This window comes from Schistocerca nitens, chromosome 2, assembly GCF_023898315.1.
Source record: "Schistocerca nitens isolate TAMUIC-IGC-003100 chromosome 2, iqSchNite1.1, whole genome shotgun sequence".
NCBI classification, from domain to species: Eukaryota; Metazoa; Arthropoda; class Insecta; order Orthoptera; family Acrididae; genus Schistocerca; species Schistocerca nitens.
In genome coordinates, this window is record NC_064615.1 from 178290229 (window position 1) to 178307250 (window position 17022).

Here is a 17022-nt window from a genome sequence, read left to right on the forward strand (position 1 = left end):
TTATAAAAGTGAAAAATAATCTAGCGTGTGTCATAAAACAAACCGGTGCATATTAGCGTATGAGCCCTAGCAGCTCATTTCACTACCGTTAACTTTTAGCTGGCATCACCAGAGGGCACGAATGACTTCCTTGTGTGGTTATCGCTGCCTCGCCTAGGCTTCTAAAGCGCCCTCTAGAGTCGCGTCTAAAGAGGGCGGCGCAGGCACTTGCTGTGTAGCTTTCGCACAATGTGGAGCCGGGGGCAGCAATCGTGCTTGGAGTGACGGACACGCGGTACGGATCGGCACGTCTTTTCCGGGTCGTCGTTCTCTCTTCATCGCCAGGACTGTTAGGAAGGCAAACATTTGGCTCGCTTATGCTGTGCCAACTAGCTGTTCAGCTCTTTTCCATATTTTTGGATCTGTAATTTTAGAAATAGTGTATTGTCCTATCTGCTCTGTGTGATTTTGAAGTGACTTGTCTCAATCTGCTGGCTAGCGTTCTTTCTCAAAAAATATTTGTCATGGTTAATGTTGCCATGTTTACGTAGTGTTCCCAGTTGTCACGCATAGCTATATCAGGGGACTACGCCTTATCGAATTAAAAAAATAATAAACTTCCTATGCAAGGAAAACAGGTTGTTTTCACGATGTTTTGGAAGCTGCTGGGCTCCAGTTAATGGTAAGATCCGAGCACGTTGTATATTGTATTCCTTCCTGGAAGTAATCACAGCTTTCTTTCTGTAGTTCTCTGTTAGCGAAGCTTAATTCTTAGGGCGTATGAACATACGGATGTAAATCATGGTTACTTGTAGTACAATATAGTCACTTATATTTTTCTTTTGATGTCAACAGTACTTACTATGTTGTTGGGAGAGTATTTTGTGTCGGCGACTTCTCACCGCGTGAGCCTAGCTTACTGGCTGCCGTGTGCACGGCTCTTGAACATTTCCTAGCGCGGCTTGCTGATTGTCTGCTGTCCTTGTTGTCTGCGCTCAAGTTGAGTATCTTATGTGATTTGCATTGTAAACGAAATTTTGCTATACGTTGAGAGGTCTTCGATTAACTGGCTTCGCACGATAAGTTTTCCCTTTATAATGTATAATACATATCGCAACCATATTCTAAGTTTACTATAAATCTTGATGTATACCTTTTGCGGGTCTGCCTAATGTTTTGAAGAGATTTATCTAGAAATGTTTTAATTATTTTCATTAGCTCGTTTATTTAAGATGGTTTAATTTAAAAATTTCAAAAAGGCCAAAATTGTCAAATCAACTTTCATTTTCTTAACTGTTTCTGGAAGTGGATTACTCAAAAATATATATAAAAATATTGTTTTTCAAGGAGTAAATGATGTTAGTTAAAGGGGTCTAGTCGTTCCACGTCCTTTCCTTGATTCTGGTAATTCTCGATTTCAGTGCCAACCTCACGCTGATACATAAAATCGATCTGGGTCCTGCCTTCGGTGCCTCGCTGCGTACAAACAGAGTGGAAACTCACCAATTGTGAGAATATATTGATTGATAACCCCTGTCTCCCTTTATCGCTAATAAGCAACGGCGTCGGTGACAGTGTGGTGAAGCAGTTTCGCCTGTCTCCCGTACGCAGGGCGTGTTGCGTAGACGCGTGCGTGAGTATCCGCGGCGAGCAGTAATCCTTCACCGCACGACTGCTGCTCACGCGTGGCGGCTCGACGTCGTTAACAATGCTAATACGCACTGCTCCCAAATCCCCGTACAACGCACAAAGATATACTGCGTGCCAGTTCACCGGCGACCAGCATATCACAATTACACTGACAATACCAGGGCGAGCGCATTAGCTGACGGAGGCGGTGCTTTACGCGTGTGCAGCGAGAAACAGAATTACACGCCTCAGGGTCGCAGATTAACCGGGCTCAAGCTCTGCCCGGGGCAATTGCGTTGGTGTCTTTCGTAGCTTTTTGACACGGTAGCAAACTGGTTGGGGAGTGGCACTTTATTATTAAAACTATTAAACTCTTGACATTCAGAAAATATACAGTTTAATGGTAGGAGCAGTGATGACCAGTGAAGAAAAATATCGCCCCATTTTGGGTGGGCCAGTTATCAAATTAAGTACCAAGTAGTTGCAGTAAAGTTATTAATTTGCATATTACGTTGCTCATTAAAGACAGTTACAGGTCAAGAACGTCAATTGATGGAGTAAGTAATTACACTAAGCAACTGCACATACGGTTTAACGCCCAATGATATATATCTACCACGGGGAAGTCAAAATTATCCAACCCTAGAACATTAAATTGGGAGGGGGGGGCGTGTTACATTGTTACTAAACCATCGTATATTTGATCACTCCTTATTTTATTCAAGAGAATTCATAATTTATAGTCTTTGGATTAGTTAATTACAATTTTAAGGCCTCCAGCGGTGTGCCACATACAAAATAATCTATACTGACAATACCAAACTGGCGGTAACGGCGAACTGGTGGCCACTGCAATTTTATGAGGCTTTAGTAATCTGGGGATAAAGTTGCGGCCACATCTAGTGAGTATTGCTTCACACAGTGGAGAAAGGCAAAACACAGGCACGCCGGCGACGGAGGCGTTGAAAAATAAGCACGCACAGATAGCCTTGCTGACAGCAGCAGTCTACCAACAGACTGAGGCAAGGACGCACACAGACCGAGCGCCGAGCGAAGCCAGGAGAGTGCTGAGTAAGGGGAAGTGGGGCGAGCACGCTAAGTTACGCTGCAATATACTGCGGGAGTAATAACAAAAAGCTACCACCGAGGGTAAAAAACGTCCTCATGCCGGATATAAATAGTGGAGCGCAGGCAGCAACAGACAGAAGCCATTAGGAAGCAGTTCGGATCTCAGGACGGACGTGGTCCGTCTCCAAATGTTCAATCTTCGTAGGTGACGATTCCGGAAGTCTGTTCCAGCTCGCAGGAGTCATCCGTTCGCCGCCAGATGTCAACTTCAGCTCTGGAGGTCGGCCCGAGCTCGGTCAGCACCATGGCTGACTAACTACAGCGAGAACTTCCAGCAGGACCGGCCGCAGCGCGGTCTCGGTCACAGGTGCCGCCGGGGACTGACGCCCGGACTTCACGGCAACCCGGCCCCACGACGCGTGGTCCGTCCGTCACGGAACCTCGCGGACATCGCGACTGACGGCTTCCCAGCCGCCGGTGCAGCAGGCGTCGGCAGCCGACCTCACGGCGACGCGGCTCCGTGGGCGTGCCATACTGGGCGCCTGGCGGCGACGAGTTCATCTCAACCACAGGGCATCCTGGCTTCAGCGGAGCACTGGTGGATCCAGAGTGCCATCAGCGGCGCGCATTGCGCCCATTGTCGGAGAATCTACACAGCAGCAGCCAGGCGGAGGGATCCGCAGGGCTGGGCAGCGACGACGAGGGAGAAATTGTAAAGTTCAATAAATAATTGTAAAACTCCACGCCGTCTCAGTCTTCGGCGCAGCCACTGTGTCTGCTGCTAACAAGTAATGCAGAAGCCGTAACAGTACTTATGTTTTACGCACAAAATTCATTAAGGAACACGTTGCCACGGCCGTAAAGACCAGTTTACGGCAACGCTGGCCAACCTTAAGTGAACAGAATTTCACGGAGCTTAAATGTCATTTACGACATACAGGCTAACTGAGCTACTTGCCGGTGACCATGCAAACAAGCTTTAAAAAAGTGTTCAAATGTGTGTAAATTCCTAATGGACCAAACTGCTGAGGTCATCGGTCCCTAGATTTACACACCACTTACTTAGGACTTCATTCCTTTGGCCCCTATGGGGGCATAGGGCATCCAGGAGAACTCGCCATCCGTCTCTGTCTTTGGCCATTTGCGTCAATTCTGCCCAGGTCTTGCCAACTCTTTTTGCTTCCCCTTCCACTGTCCTCTTCCATGTGCCCCTTGGTCTTCCTCTCTTCCTTGTTCCCTGGGGATTCCATTCCAATGCTTTTTTCTCGGTGGCTCCATCTGGTTTTCTCAAGGTGTGCCTCAACCAGCCACACTTTCTCTCTCGTATCTGGTCTTCTATAGGTATCTGGTTTGTTATTCGCCAGAGCTCCTCATTACATATTTTTTCTGGCCACCAGATATTCATGATGCGGCGAAGACATCTATTTATGAAGCTTTGTAACTGGGTTGTTATCTTTTTATCCATTTTCCAGCTTTCACTGGCGTACAGAAGGACAGCCTTCACATTTGTATTAAAAATACGGATTTTTGTTTTGTATGTGATATTTCTATTTTTCCAAATTGGATACAATTGTATGAAGGCAGCATTTGCCTTTTTAATGCGGTTTTTCACGTCATCTCCAGCTCCACCATCTTCCGCCACTATACTACCCAGATACAGGAATGAGTTGACAGTCTCCACTCGCTGCTCACCTATTAACAGGGGCACCTCCATGTTACCTGAATTTACTCTCATTTCCTTTGTTTTGCCTGTATTTATCTTGAGGCCAGCAGTCTCTGCTTCTTCTTTCGGCAAGCTTAATTTAGCTTGCATATCAGTCAGCCTTGGAGCTAATAAAACTATGTCGTCTGCAAAATCCAAATCCTCCAGACGTTCGTGGATCCCCCACTGGATTCCTCGTCTCCTGCCTGCTGTGACTCTTTTCATAACAGAGTCTAGAATGAGTAGAAAAAGTGTTGGTGACAAAATGCAACCCTGCCGGACTCCAGTTGTTACTTTTATGGGCTCTGTCATATTTCCCTTGTGGAGTATGCAGCATTCGTAGCCATCATATAGATCTTTTATAATGTTTAAGATCTTCTGTGGTATGCCATACTTCCGCAACATCTGCCAGAGCACTTTATGCTTCACGGAATCGAAGGCCTTTTGAAAATCAATGAATGCCAGGTACATGGTTGCTTGGAATTCTTTGCTTTGCTCTAAGATGATCCTAAGAGTGTTAATAAGATCAACACAGCTGCGTTGTGCCCTAAAACCGGCCTGTTCTTTACGCAGTCGCTTTTCAAGGGATTCTTTAATTCTGTTTAAAATAATTCTGGTGAGGACCTTACTGGGCACTGACAACAATGTAATACCACGCCAGTTTTTTGGGAGCTTTACCACCAAGCCATTTTTCCACTCCTTTGGAGATTTCTCTTCAAGCCAAATATGCTTCAGAAAAGGATGGAGCATTTTAACAGTAATTTCAGTATCGGCTTTTAAGAGCTCCGGTGCTATGTTGTGTAGGCCTGGAGCCTTTGTATTTTTTAGTGTTTTCAAGGCAATCCTAATTTCGTCCATTGTGGGGCACTGCAAATTTATATTGTGGTCTTCTTCGACTTCCTCTGGAACATCTCTTACTTGTTTCTCTTGGTTGTCTTCACAATTTAACAGTTCCCTGAAGTGCTCCTCCCATCTCTGTAGCTGTGCCTGTTGAGTTGTAAGCATCACACCATTCTGGTTCTTAACTGGTCCTTCATGTCTGAAGTTCTTCATTGACAACCGTTTGGTAATGTTGTAGAGGTCTTTCATATTTCCTTGTCTTTCTGGTGACACCACTTAAACTAACTTTAACTTATGCTAAGAACAACACACACACACCCATGCCAGAGGGAGGACACGAACCTCCGGCAGGAGGGGCCACGCAGTCCGTGGCGTGGTGCCTCAAACCGCGCGGCCACTCCCTGCGGCAAACAAGCTCTACAGTTGGTAAAAGTGCTTACATGAAATTTGTTTAGAATACAACAACTTTTTAGTAACAGTTTTGAAGGAACTTAAGCTTACGTCTGAACACACCTGGACGGACAGGTAGCTAACCAGGCGCATTGAAACAGTGAGCTTTACGGTGCGATAGCAGCCTTGCCGCAGTGGTAATACCACCATCCGTCAGGTCACCGAATTTAAGCGCTGTTGGGCTTGGCTGGCACATGGATAGGTCACCGTCCAGGTCTACCGAACACTGTTGGCAAACGCGATGCACTCAGCTCTCGGGAGGCCAATTGAGCTGCTACTTGATCGAAAATTAGTGGCTCTGGTCACGAAAACTGATAACGGCCGGGAGAGCAGTCTGTTGACCACATGACCCTCCATATCCCCATCCAGTGACGCCTGTCAGTAGATGATGGCAGGGCGTTAGGTCGGTACCGTACAGCTTTACGAGGCCTGTTCGGACGGAGTTTACGGTGCAAAGTCGACCAAAACACTGGGTTGATATTATACCGTCTTTAGGTGGTGTTGCTTCGATTCACTTAAGCAGAGGGAATCAGTTGCATTATATCGTAAGGAGAATTGATTATAAACATAAAGATTCCCTTGTCGGTACTATATACAATTAAAATACAGAACACCAAAGCAAAACAAACGCTTAATATTGGGGTTTACAGGTAAGCAACAACTGCAATAGCCGACCAAATATATAGAAGGAATTAGCCAAGCCTGCCAGACAGAAACGACAAACAACCTAATCGCAAGACAGCTGTTACACAGGCAGCTAGCTCGGAAAATAGCTAACGATAAGTAACACGGGTTTACTAGAATCAGCTGACCAGTTGTCTTACCAAAATAAATACCTTTTCCACAGATGTATGAGGAGCTACATTGCAAAATCATTTTAGAAATACTACAAGATCGAATTTGACCTTATATTCGATAAATAAGGTATTAAATAATGGTTAATCTATCCTGTAACACACGTGTATAGGCAAAATTAAACACTATTCTAACAAAATAAAAAACCAATAAAACAATTTTGCCGGCCAGGGTGGCCGAGCTGTTCTAGGTGCTACAGTCTGGAACTGCGCGACCGCTACGTTCGCAGGTTCGAATCCTGCCTCGGGAATGGATGTGTGTGATGTCCTTAACTTAATTAGTTCTAAGTTCTACGCGACTGATGACCTCAGAAGTTAATTAGCATAGTGCTCAGTGCCATTTGAACCATTTGAACCATTTGAACCAAGGCACTAATGAATTAAAGAAGACCGGCGAGTAGTGAATAATTAACACGTCAGACAGGTAACTTCCAGAAAGATTTGTCAAAAAGTGCGAGGTTGCGTACGCAAACAACCCAGACACCCTTCTCAGTAACGTAGGACGTTGACAACAAAATCAAATTGTAGTTCACGTTCGCTGCAAATCGTCAGTACGTGTCCAGAAAACTGGCTAAATAGAACCTTGTAGAAAAATACAAATGAGCGCCTTTGGCTTTCAACAGCAGATTAGAAGAACGACCACGAATACCAGCTAGACCCGAAAGGAACCAAGGTGCAGTAGGTCACACATCACTCAAACAAAATTACTCTCCGTTACAAAAGCTCTCATCATATAATCCATAATAAGAACACATAACGGTTCCTCCACCAGTCTCGCTTCCTCCAGCGGTCGAGTAGTTGACAGTTAAAATCCAGCCGGCGGGATGGCGCCGCCATCAAACTGTGTTCGGCCCAATAGAGTGCTCACACATCCACGGTAAACCCGGATCTCCAACTGTCCACATCGCTGCCAGCAAATCACTTTCTCATTGCTAGCCGAGCATGCCTCTATCCCGGTTTTCCGCCTCTAAAAATGGTTCAAATGGCTCTGAGCACTATGGGACTCAACTTCTGAGGTCATCAGTCCCATAGAACTTAGAACTACTTAAACCTAACTAACCTAAGGACATTACACACATCCACGCCCGAGGCAGGATTCGAACCTGCGACCGTAGCGGTCTCGCAGTTCCAGACTGTAGCGCCTAGAACCGCACGGCCACTCCGGCCGGCTTTGCGCCTCTTACAAGCCCTCTTGCGGACAGGCGTCCTCTGTGTCCCATCAACGGGACAGATACAAACACAGGGCAGATACAATCGATACCTGAGCCAAGGATACACATAGCACCGTATTAGTTACCAAACAGTATAATCCAATCCCAGTTTATTTTATTTGGCTTAGGATTATAATACTATAGACTGAAGAGATACAAACCTACATTTAAAGCGTTTGGGCATTTAGAGAATGTTTTGATAATGTTGACTAGAATCACTCTTTGATATTCTGTAGTTATTAGGCACGAAATACAGGAAGCAAATGGTTATCCACAACTTGTACAGATATCAGACTGCAATTACAAGAATACAAGAACATGAAAAGGAAGCAGTAACGATAGTTGGAAAGGGAGTGGTAAAAGGATGTAACCTATCCCACGTGTTATTCAACTTGCACACTGAACAAGTAGCGAGGAAATACTGAGGAAATTAGAAAATTGAACCAATTTTCAGGAAGAAGAAGAAATAAAACCTTTGAAGTTATCCAGTGATACTGTCATGTGAAAGACAGCAGGGACGTTAGAGTCAGCAAAGAACTTGGTCAGCTGCACAGAATGAATAATGAGATGGACATAACACAGTAGTCGCAATCACAACGCTCCATCCCAGTTCATATGCACTAGGCACACAATTACTGGGAAAAATTCAGAGATGGCAGAACTGCAAACTGCACCAGAAGCAGTTACTTTGCTCCACACCAGCACACGCGTACTCTCAGCTGCAAGCGTTCTGAACCGCATTTTTGGGGTCACCCAGTAGCACGATATTTCTCACGTCACTGGTCACGTAACTGAGTCGTATTTCCAGCTCTTAAATAGTTTACTACACCAAACCAGTTTCGTCCTGGTCAGCACACCAGTTGTAAGTGAGCTAATTATAGCTACAGCTAACGTACTCCTCTTCAAATAACGTCCCAGTTCACCAATCACCCAGTACGTCTCACAACTTGAAATAAACAAGCAAAAGCTTAAATTTCGACTATAGATCATTATTGTCCATCTCCTGACAACAAATATCCACATCACATATATCAATCGGAACAAACTCTTCACAAACCTTCTAAAAACTCTTCTAAAAACTTTTTCTCTCTCTTCCAAGACTGACAACAATGTGATTGAATTTTGACATCAGAAGGAGCGATTTGTTTCACTTGGTAGAAACTTTCTAAAACCAAGATCGCATACAAATTTCTTTATTTACAAACAACCAGTTTCGTCACACTTCCATGTCATCTTCAGGTCTTCAAAATTTGTTTGTTATAAAATGTGTCAGAGTTGGACCTAATACCAAGTTGTCATGTATATAAAATATAGCACTTGTATTTACTTATTACAAACTTTTATATAATGTGGTATATTTTATCCACATGACAATTTGGCGTGAGGTCCAACTCAAAATGAACACATTTTAGAGCAAACATTTTTGAAGACCTGAAGATCACAGTTCAAGACCGTCGAAATCTGTTGCTTGTGAATAAAGAAATTTTTATCCGATCTTGTCTTGAAAAAGTTTTTACTGGCAATAATACAATATTTACTCGCTGAAGGCGCGCAGAAATACAAGGCACACTCGAAACTTCACGATTATAAAGATACTACAATATAACACAAAAACGTCTTATACTAACACTACAAGCAAAGATTCATACTGTGGACAGCCACTTACGAAGTTTCACGGTAGAGTGCATAACTAATGAAAAGGTACTGAATCGAATTGGAGAGTAAATATATTCATGGCACAATTTGACTAAAACAAGGTATCGTTTGACAGCACACGTCCCAAAAGTTCAAGGAATCGTCAAGCTGGTTATGGATGGAAATGTAGTTGATAAACGTTGCAGAGGGAGACAGAGGCTCGAATACCGTAAGCAGTTTCAAATGGATGTAGTGTGCAGTAGTTATATAGAGATGAAGAGGTTTCCACAGTCTTCAGACTGAAACCACAACAACAACTGTCAACCGGTATAAGTATAAAAACATTCAAATTTCAACACCATGAAGGCGGTGTGACTGATGACCACAGCAGTTGAGTCCCATAGTGCTCAGAGCCATTTGAAGGCGGTGTTCAATAAACATGAAATTGATATGATGTGTATTGCATGCTTCAATATGCAAAAATTTAGCATATCATCTCCAATGCAAGTAGTAACCAAGGAAGGAATAACATCAGCATGATCTTTTTTTCGTTTCATCGTCTTTGGAGTACGATGAATCACTCATTTCTTTCCGTCTTGTTTCTTTCCTTGCGTCCAGTATTTCTTCTTTCTGACCTTCTTCTTCCCTTCCTATATGATAACTGAAGTCACTTAAAATGAATGGGTAAATCAGCTGGGATCATTATTATACGGAATACGAGAGAGACCTTTACATCTCACGGATCATTGAGAATAATAGCTCTAATGACAGTATTTGACATAGTTTTATTCTGTGAACAGGTAGGATTACAGGATTTCAGGCGATTCATTTTCCATCGCAGTATTCGAATCACTTGCAGACAAGCAATAGATACAACCATTCTGTTTTCTGTTAAAACCGGCTGCGAGGAAGAAAACGAAACAGCATAGTTTTTGTATACAATTTTTTTTTAATTGTGTCTAAGAAGAAAGAATATGTGTCGAAGCCTTTCTGCCGGCACGCTAGGGTGATTATAATTAAAGTTACAACTTTCAAAACGCTGTAGAAATAACGCCTCTGATCAGAATGACGTCAAATTGCAACGGAATATTACCGGAGAAGGGGAACACGTATGGCAGAAGAAAAATAAATAGTTGCAAAATCTAGCAACGTGTGGCACTGTAAGCATCATAATTTAATAGTGGTCGACTACAAATGACAAATGAGTCATACAACAATGCCTAAGGTGTGCGTTTGACGTTAAACAAACCGTATTACTCAGTGTGCATTGGTGTACAGGCGTGATACTGTTAGTCACGTAAGCCCATCCACCACGGATGGGAAAAATCGGTTTTTAATTGTCCTGAGGCCACAAACCACATAAAACGCATCACTCACATCTGTTTGTAATTGTCCTGAGGCCAAAAACCGCATAAAAAGCATCAATCAACATCAGATCGGATTATTAATTTCCGTGTGAATGGCACAAAATATGTTCAATATTCTGTCCACAGTTTTCTGCAACAAGTTGAAATCGAGAAACAGCATGTTCCACAACTCATCGAAGTGTTCCCGGGTTCACGTTCAGAATGTGTTGAGTAATGCGTGCCTTCAGTGCAGCTAAGTTTGCAATCGGAATACTAAACGTAATAGTGAAATATGCAGCTAAACTTTATAAAACTGGAATATGGACGTGAAAATGATAATCAGTATGCAACTAAGTGGAGAAAGTGTCACCACAGCGTAACTTTAATACTGATGCTTCATCTTTATGTAAGTACAGATATATTTTGAGCAAATACTGCAATTGTCCCACTTGTATCTGTTTAGTAACCAGAAAATATCTTTTTTGTATTTATACAGTGATCTCCAGAAATATAAACATCTACAGGAATGTATAAACACCTGAGGATGGGCGCAAGCCAGAAACCGGACGTGTGACAAATAAATAAACTTTTATTGTGACTGGTAGCAGAAATTTTTCTGCATCCTATAAAGGAACAGTCACGGAGTTGAACAGCATTCACTACGGATGAAATTCACTAAATACAACATCTTTCAGATAGCTCGATAGCCAGAAGTCACACGGATTAAGATCAGGTGACCGGGATGGCCAGACCGTAGGGAAATGGCGGCTGATAATTCTAGCACTTCCGAAATGGCGCTTCAGCAGCTGCTTGACTGGATTTGCAATGTGCGAAGGTGCGCCGTCTTGCATAAAAGTGATCCCATCCACACATCCAAGCTGTTGGAGAGCTAGAATGGCGTGGTTGCGCAAAAGACACTCAGAGCGCTTACCAGTGACGGCACTGGTAACAGAACCGGAAGCACCTGTCTCTTTGAAAAAATATGGCCCTATGATAAATGATACCGTAAAGCCACACCACACAGTGACCTTTTCAGGATGAAGTTGTACTGCTTGATGTGCGTGTGGATTTTCCGTTGCCAATATTCGACAATTCTGTGTATTGACGTACCCTGTCAGATGGAAGTGGGCTTCGTCTGTCCACAAAATCTTGCACGTCCAATCAGTGTCCACTTCCATGCGAGCAAGAAATTCTAAAGCAACTAAAAGCTGACAGGTCAACAGAAGCAACTCGAGCACATGGATAATTTTGAATGGATAGCAAAAAAGGGTGTTTCGTAGGATTTTACGCATCATGCTCATGGTTATGTCCAATGTTCGGGCAATTCTCCGTGCACTACACGTTTGCAAACCACCACTCGTCTACTCCAGCACTGCTGTGGCCACTACTTCCACTGACGTCGAATCAGTTCGTTTCCTCCCTCTACCAGGTTGCACACCAAAAGAACGCGTCTTTTCGAATTTCCGAATCATTTTCTCCACACCCACGGCAGTCATCGGACCAACGCCTTTTTTTGAAACCCTTCAGTGTCCGGAACTTCTGCAGAGCGATTTGTGCACAGTCATCATTCTTGTAATACAGCTTTACAAGCAGAGCGCGATCCCGCATTGAGTCAGTCATGGCGGACGTCGCAAACGCGAAAGGAGGAAAAGCTTGTTTATACCAACTTCAGTGAATTGTGCGCATGACAGGTGTTTTCATTTACATATTCTGACGCATACAGCAGCATCTATTGATCAATTTTCACACTATTTGTGTTCTTCTGACATACGTTTTCCCCCTTCTCCGATAATATTCCGCTGCAATTTGACGTCATTCTGATCAGTGGTGTGTGTTGCTCCGGTAGAAACAGACTATCGTCTAAAAATGCGAAGAAAAATGATCAAGAATAAACGTTAAACGTCCTGTCCTTATATTTTACTGTAGATTTGGCTTGAAAGCATGTTTTTCCGTGTTTGGTGTTTACCTGAGTTGTTCTGTTTTCAATTCTCTTAGGTCTTTTTTCAGTTTCCATAAAGCAATTAGGTTTCGTTATGCGGTTGTGGAAGAAATAAAAAATTCTGAGATGACCGTAAAAATTTCGTTTTCTTATAGTATCTGAGAGTTTTCAATTTTTTGTAACGAATTTCGTTCTTGACGTATATGAGTATACTGAAATTTCGTTCCTACGATTTTTTTTTAAATTTTCATTCTTTCATTTCTAATTTTTCTGTCTAGCCTATGCGATTCATGTTTAGGGTTTCTGCTACATAAACAGTTTTGGCTTGATCATTGTTTTGTAATACTTTAATCTGGACTCACATGAAAGGGATTTCTTGTAGCATATATTTTTCTCTCTGTCTTTTTTTTTTTTTTTTTTCGTGGACTATATTTCCATGCGTTCTGTTGCATTTCAACTAATCCATTCTATCTATTCATGTATGTTCTGTATATATTTCGGTGTCGGTTGTTTGTAAGAAGATAGTGTTTTGGGACATGTAAGAAAATAGAACATCTACCATCACGTGACCAAATTCCACTATCACGTGACGGAATTCGACTGGGGGAGAATTGTGGCCTATCGAGACTGCAATTGAAAGCTCTGTGATATTACGGCTCGTGTAGACGGGATCCTACAACTGTCATGCGAATATCGAATCGATGGGTCGAAGGAGGCGTACTTAACGCCATGCTGCATCTCTTTGGCCCCAAGCGGCTAGTGCCAGAGAGGAAAGACGTAGTGTTTGCTCGGTCTTGTAGGATTGTACGGGCAAGCCATGTACATTAACTCAGAAAGCGATCTTGCTTCTTGGTAGCAAGAGAAGTGTTCATACAGACATTCCATTTCATTTACTACATTCTTAACAAATTGCAGACTGATATTTTAAAAACTGGCTAGGTGCGAGTAGGACTCTCGCACTGAGTGTTCCTTAAAAATTTAATGATGTATGTAGGTAGTTCACCTATTCTGGGAATTGAGAATCTCAATCATTTTTGCCTGCCCGTACACGTTCATCCGCTCGATACAATTTGAAAAGAGAATCGCCCGATCGGGCAACATGTTTCAAGTCATCAACAGTCCAACGTCGGTGTTGAGGGGCCCAGGAGAGGAGTAAAGCTTTGTGTCATGGAGTCATCAAGGGTACACGCGTGGGCCTTCGGTTCCAAAAGGCCGTATCGATGATGTTCCTTTGAATGGTTCGCGCTTTGACACTTGTTGATGGGCCAGCATTGCAATCTGCAGCAATCTGCGGAAGGGCTGCATTTCTGTCAGGTTGAACGATTCCCTTCAGTCATCTCTGGTCCCATTGTTGCAGGATCTTTTTTCTGCTCGCAGCGATGTCGGAGATTTGATGTTTTAAAGGACTCCTGACAATCAAGGTACGCTCGTGAAATGGTCGTACGAGAGAATAACCACTTCACTGCTACCTCGTAGATGATGTGCCCCGTCGCTCGTTCGCCGACTATAACAGCACGCTCAAACTACTTAAAGCTTGATAACCTGCCATTGTAGCAGCGGTAACAGATGTAACAAGTGCGCCAGACACTTGTCTCATATAGGCGTTGCTCACCGCAGCGCTGTCTTCTACCTGTTTACATATCTCTGTATTTGAACACGCATGCCTATAGCAAATTCTTTGGCGCTTCAGTGTTCAAAATGGCTCTGAGCACTATGGGACTCAACTGCTGAGGTCATTAGTCCCCTAGAACTTAGAACTAGTTAAACCTAACTAACCTAAGGACATCACACACATCCACGCCCGAGGCAGGATTCGAACCTGCGACCGTAGCGGTCTCGCGGTTCCAGACTGCAGCGCCAGAACCGCGCGGCCACTTCGGCCGGCCGCTTCAGTGTATTTTAGACGTTATGCTCGTTGTGTTACGAGTCTGTGTCTGATGTCGTTGTTGTTTTGTGCCTTTTTCTGTTTCGGCGCATCTACATCAGTGTCTGTGCCTGTGTCTGAGTTTGTGTCCTGTTGTAATGGTTTTTGTCTGCCTGTTCGTTATCTGCCTTATGTATTTTCTTGTCTATCAACGATGCTGCTTATAGCTCACCATTTGTTTGCGTTTCGTAACATTTATGTTACAGGTCTTAAGTGTGTGAGAGTGTTGCAATGTAATTCACGTGTTCAGGAGACCCATATGCCCCACATGCGTACATACCATTCTAGCTAAGACCAAAGCGGTTCATTTGTGCAGCGTACGGGCCGTGAGCAGTCACAAAGTGACGTTGATCCGTATGCTTCAACTTCAGCCAAAAAAGTGGAAATGAGCGGATTGCATCGTTCGCAGGGAGGCCCCTATTCGGGGAAGTTTGGCCGCCAAGTGCAAGTCTTATTTCATTCGACGCCACATTGGGAGACTTGCGCGCCGGTGATGAGGATGAAATGATGAGGACAACACAACATCCAGTCCTCGAGCGGAGAAAATCCCCAACCCGGCCGGGAATCGAACCCGGGCCCGCTTGCATGGGAGGCGAGCACGTTGCCACCCAGCTAAACAGGCGGACACCAGCTTCAGCGGTTCCCAAATTTTGAATAAATAGAAAACGCGGTAGCCACTGCCGGTCGTCTATAACTCCGGTTGCCATTTGTCAAGCGCCCAGCTGTTTAATATACGCATGCCTACAACGTTTTCCCGTGTTATTTCTGGAACCTAATCATGTGTGCCCCACTTTAGCCAGAATGCCACTTTTCTGTGGCAGATAGTGGTGTCAATGGGGCAACTCCTCAGAACCACACACAAGGCAACTACAGATGTGGTGCCAAATACACCTGACATTCTGAGTGGCACTCTATTCTTGCCACACTGTGTTCCTATAAGTCACAAGGTACAGGCAGTGCGCCGATGCGCCAAGTAGTTTTTATTGGTGATATTTAGCTTTGATAGTTGGTGCTTCAGTTTCGCTTTGTCTGTTGCCAACCTCGTGTGTACATTGAAAGTAAGTCGTTCGTCAATATGTATTCCTAAATATCGTGTTAATTGTTTCTTCTCTATGTTAAGGTTACCCATTCTAATAAGTCGGTTCCATTTCAGTGCCCCTTTGAGTAATAGATATATTGTTTTGTTTACAGCTGTTTTGAGTTTGTTTTGGCTACACTAGTTACTTATACATGGAGAAGTTGTGTAGGTTTGTGTTCTAGGTGTACTCGTGAGATTGCTGACACAAAAACTAATAAATCAGATTCATAAGCGACTACCCCTTTTACACTGTCACTCTCATCCTAGTTGTTTAGGAGTGGCTTGATAGCAATGTCTCAAAATATTGAGCCTTTCGGACATCCTTTCGTTGTTTTCGCGATTATTTTCTGGTGTCCTGCTTCCTACTCTGCTGCCCTATTTTTTGCAATAATCCATTAAACTGTTGCACGGGACAGTTGATATTTGCAGCTCCCTCAAACTATAAACGCAGGCCAACAGTCGCGTAAATATAGAAAAAAAGAAATATCTGCGTAAGTACTAGTTGTGTAATTCAAATTTAAAAAATTATGTTTCGTCTTGTTACAGCAACAGTCCTAGAGAAAGCACCTGAGAAGTCGATTCAAATTGTAGCTGCATATTTATCGTTCGTCGCGTGTGTATCTCCAAAGCGTGATTGATTGCATCAGCTAATGATCTTTTTGCCTTAAACTGCGTTGTTGTGCACTAAGGCCAAAGTATTGCGTGTGTGACTGTAGTCGATCGCAAAGAAGCCGCTCCTGTGCCTTAGCTAATGTGCTTAGGAGACAGATTGACCCCATATTTTGGGGTCAGTTGGGTACTTGCCCTCTATTTTCTTAATAATGACCACGTTGGCTGTTTCGCAAAGAGCAGAGACTCTTCCTTGTTGTAAGGCGTCGCTTAGCGTGCCCATTAGAAAGGAGGTGTCTAGAATGAAATGTTCACTCTACAGCGGAGTGTGCGCTGATATGAAACTTCCTGGCAGATTAAAACTGTGTGCCGGACCGAGACTCGAACTCGGGTGCACTTGCCCGCGAATGGCAAAGGTCCTGAGTTCGAGTCTCGGTCCGCCACACAGTTTTAATCTGCCAGGAAGTTTCAGAAAGGAGCTGATCTGTGTGACAGTATTACTAAGAGTTTCCGAAAGCATTACATCTGGAGCGGGTGTCCCTCTATTTTTAAGTCTAACTATCGCTAGCGCTACCCTTCCAAAGGCGAAATGAATGGTAACATCGCCATTTTCGTAAATATTACTCACTGGGTCACGTAAGGGCGTATGGCGTTGTTGGTTGTGTATTTCTTCGTAATCAGGGAGTAGCTTTCTCAGCAGAAACTCTGCTGACCGTCTCCAACCCTTTGTCGCCCCTTTTAATGTAGACAGAATTGTT

The 17022-nt window shown here is 43.6% G+C and overlaps 1 protein-coding gene across 1 annotated transcript in view; it reads left to right on the forward strand.

The window, feature by feature from the left end:
- Positions 1-16213, forward strand: part of LOC126234905 (proline-rich protein HaeIII subfamily 1-like) — a 149692-nt gene extending 133479 nt beyond the window's left edge. Inside the window, exon 3 of the mRNA XM_049943644.1 lies at positions 16202-16213. Within this exon, the coding sequence (XP_049799601.1) occupies positions 16202-16213 (12 nt within the window). The remainder of the gene's footprint in view (positions 1-16201) is intronic.
- The last annotated feature ends 809 nt before the right edge of the window (positions 16214-17022 follow it).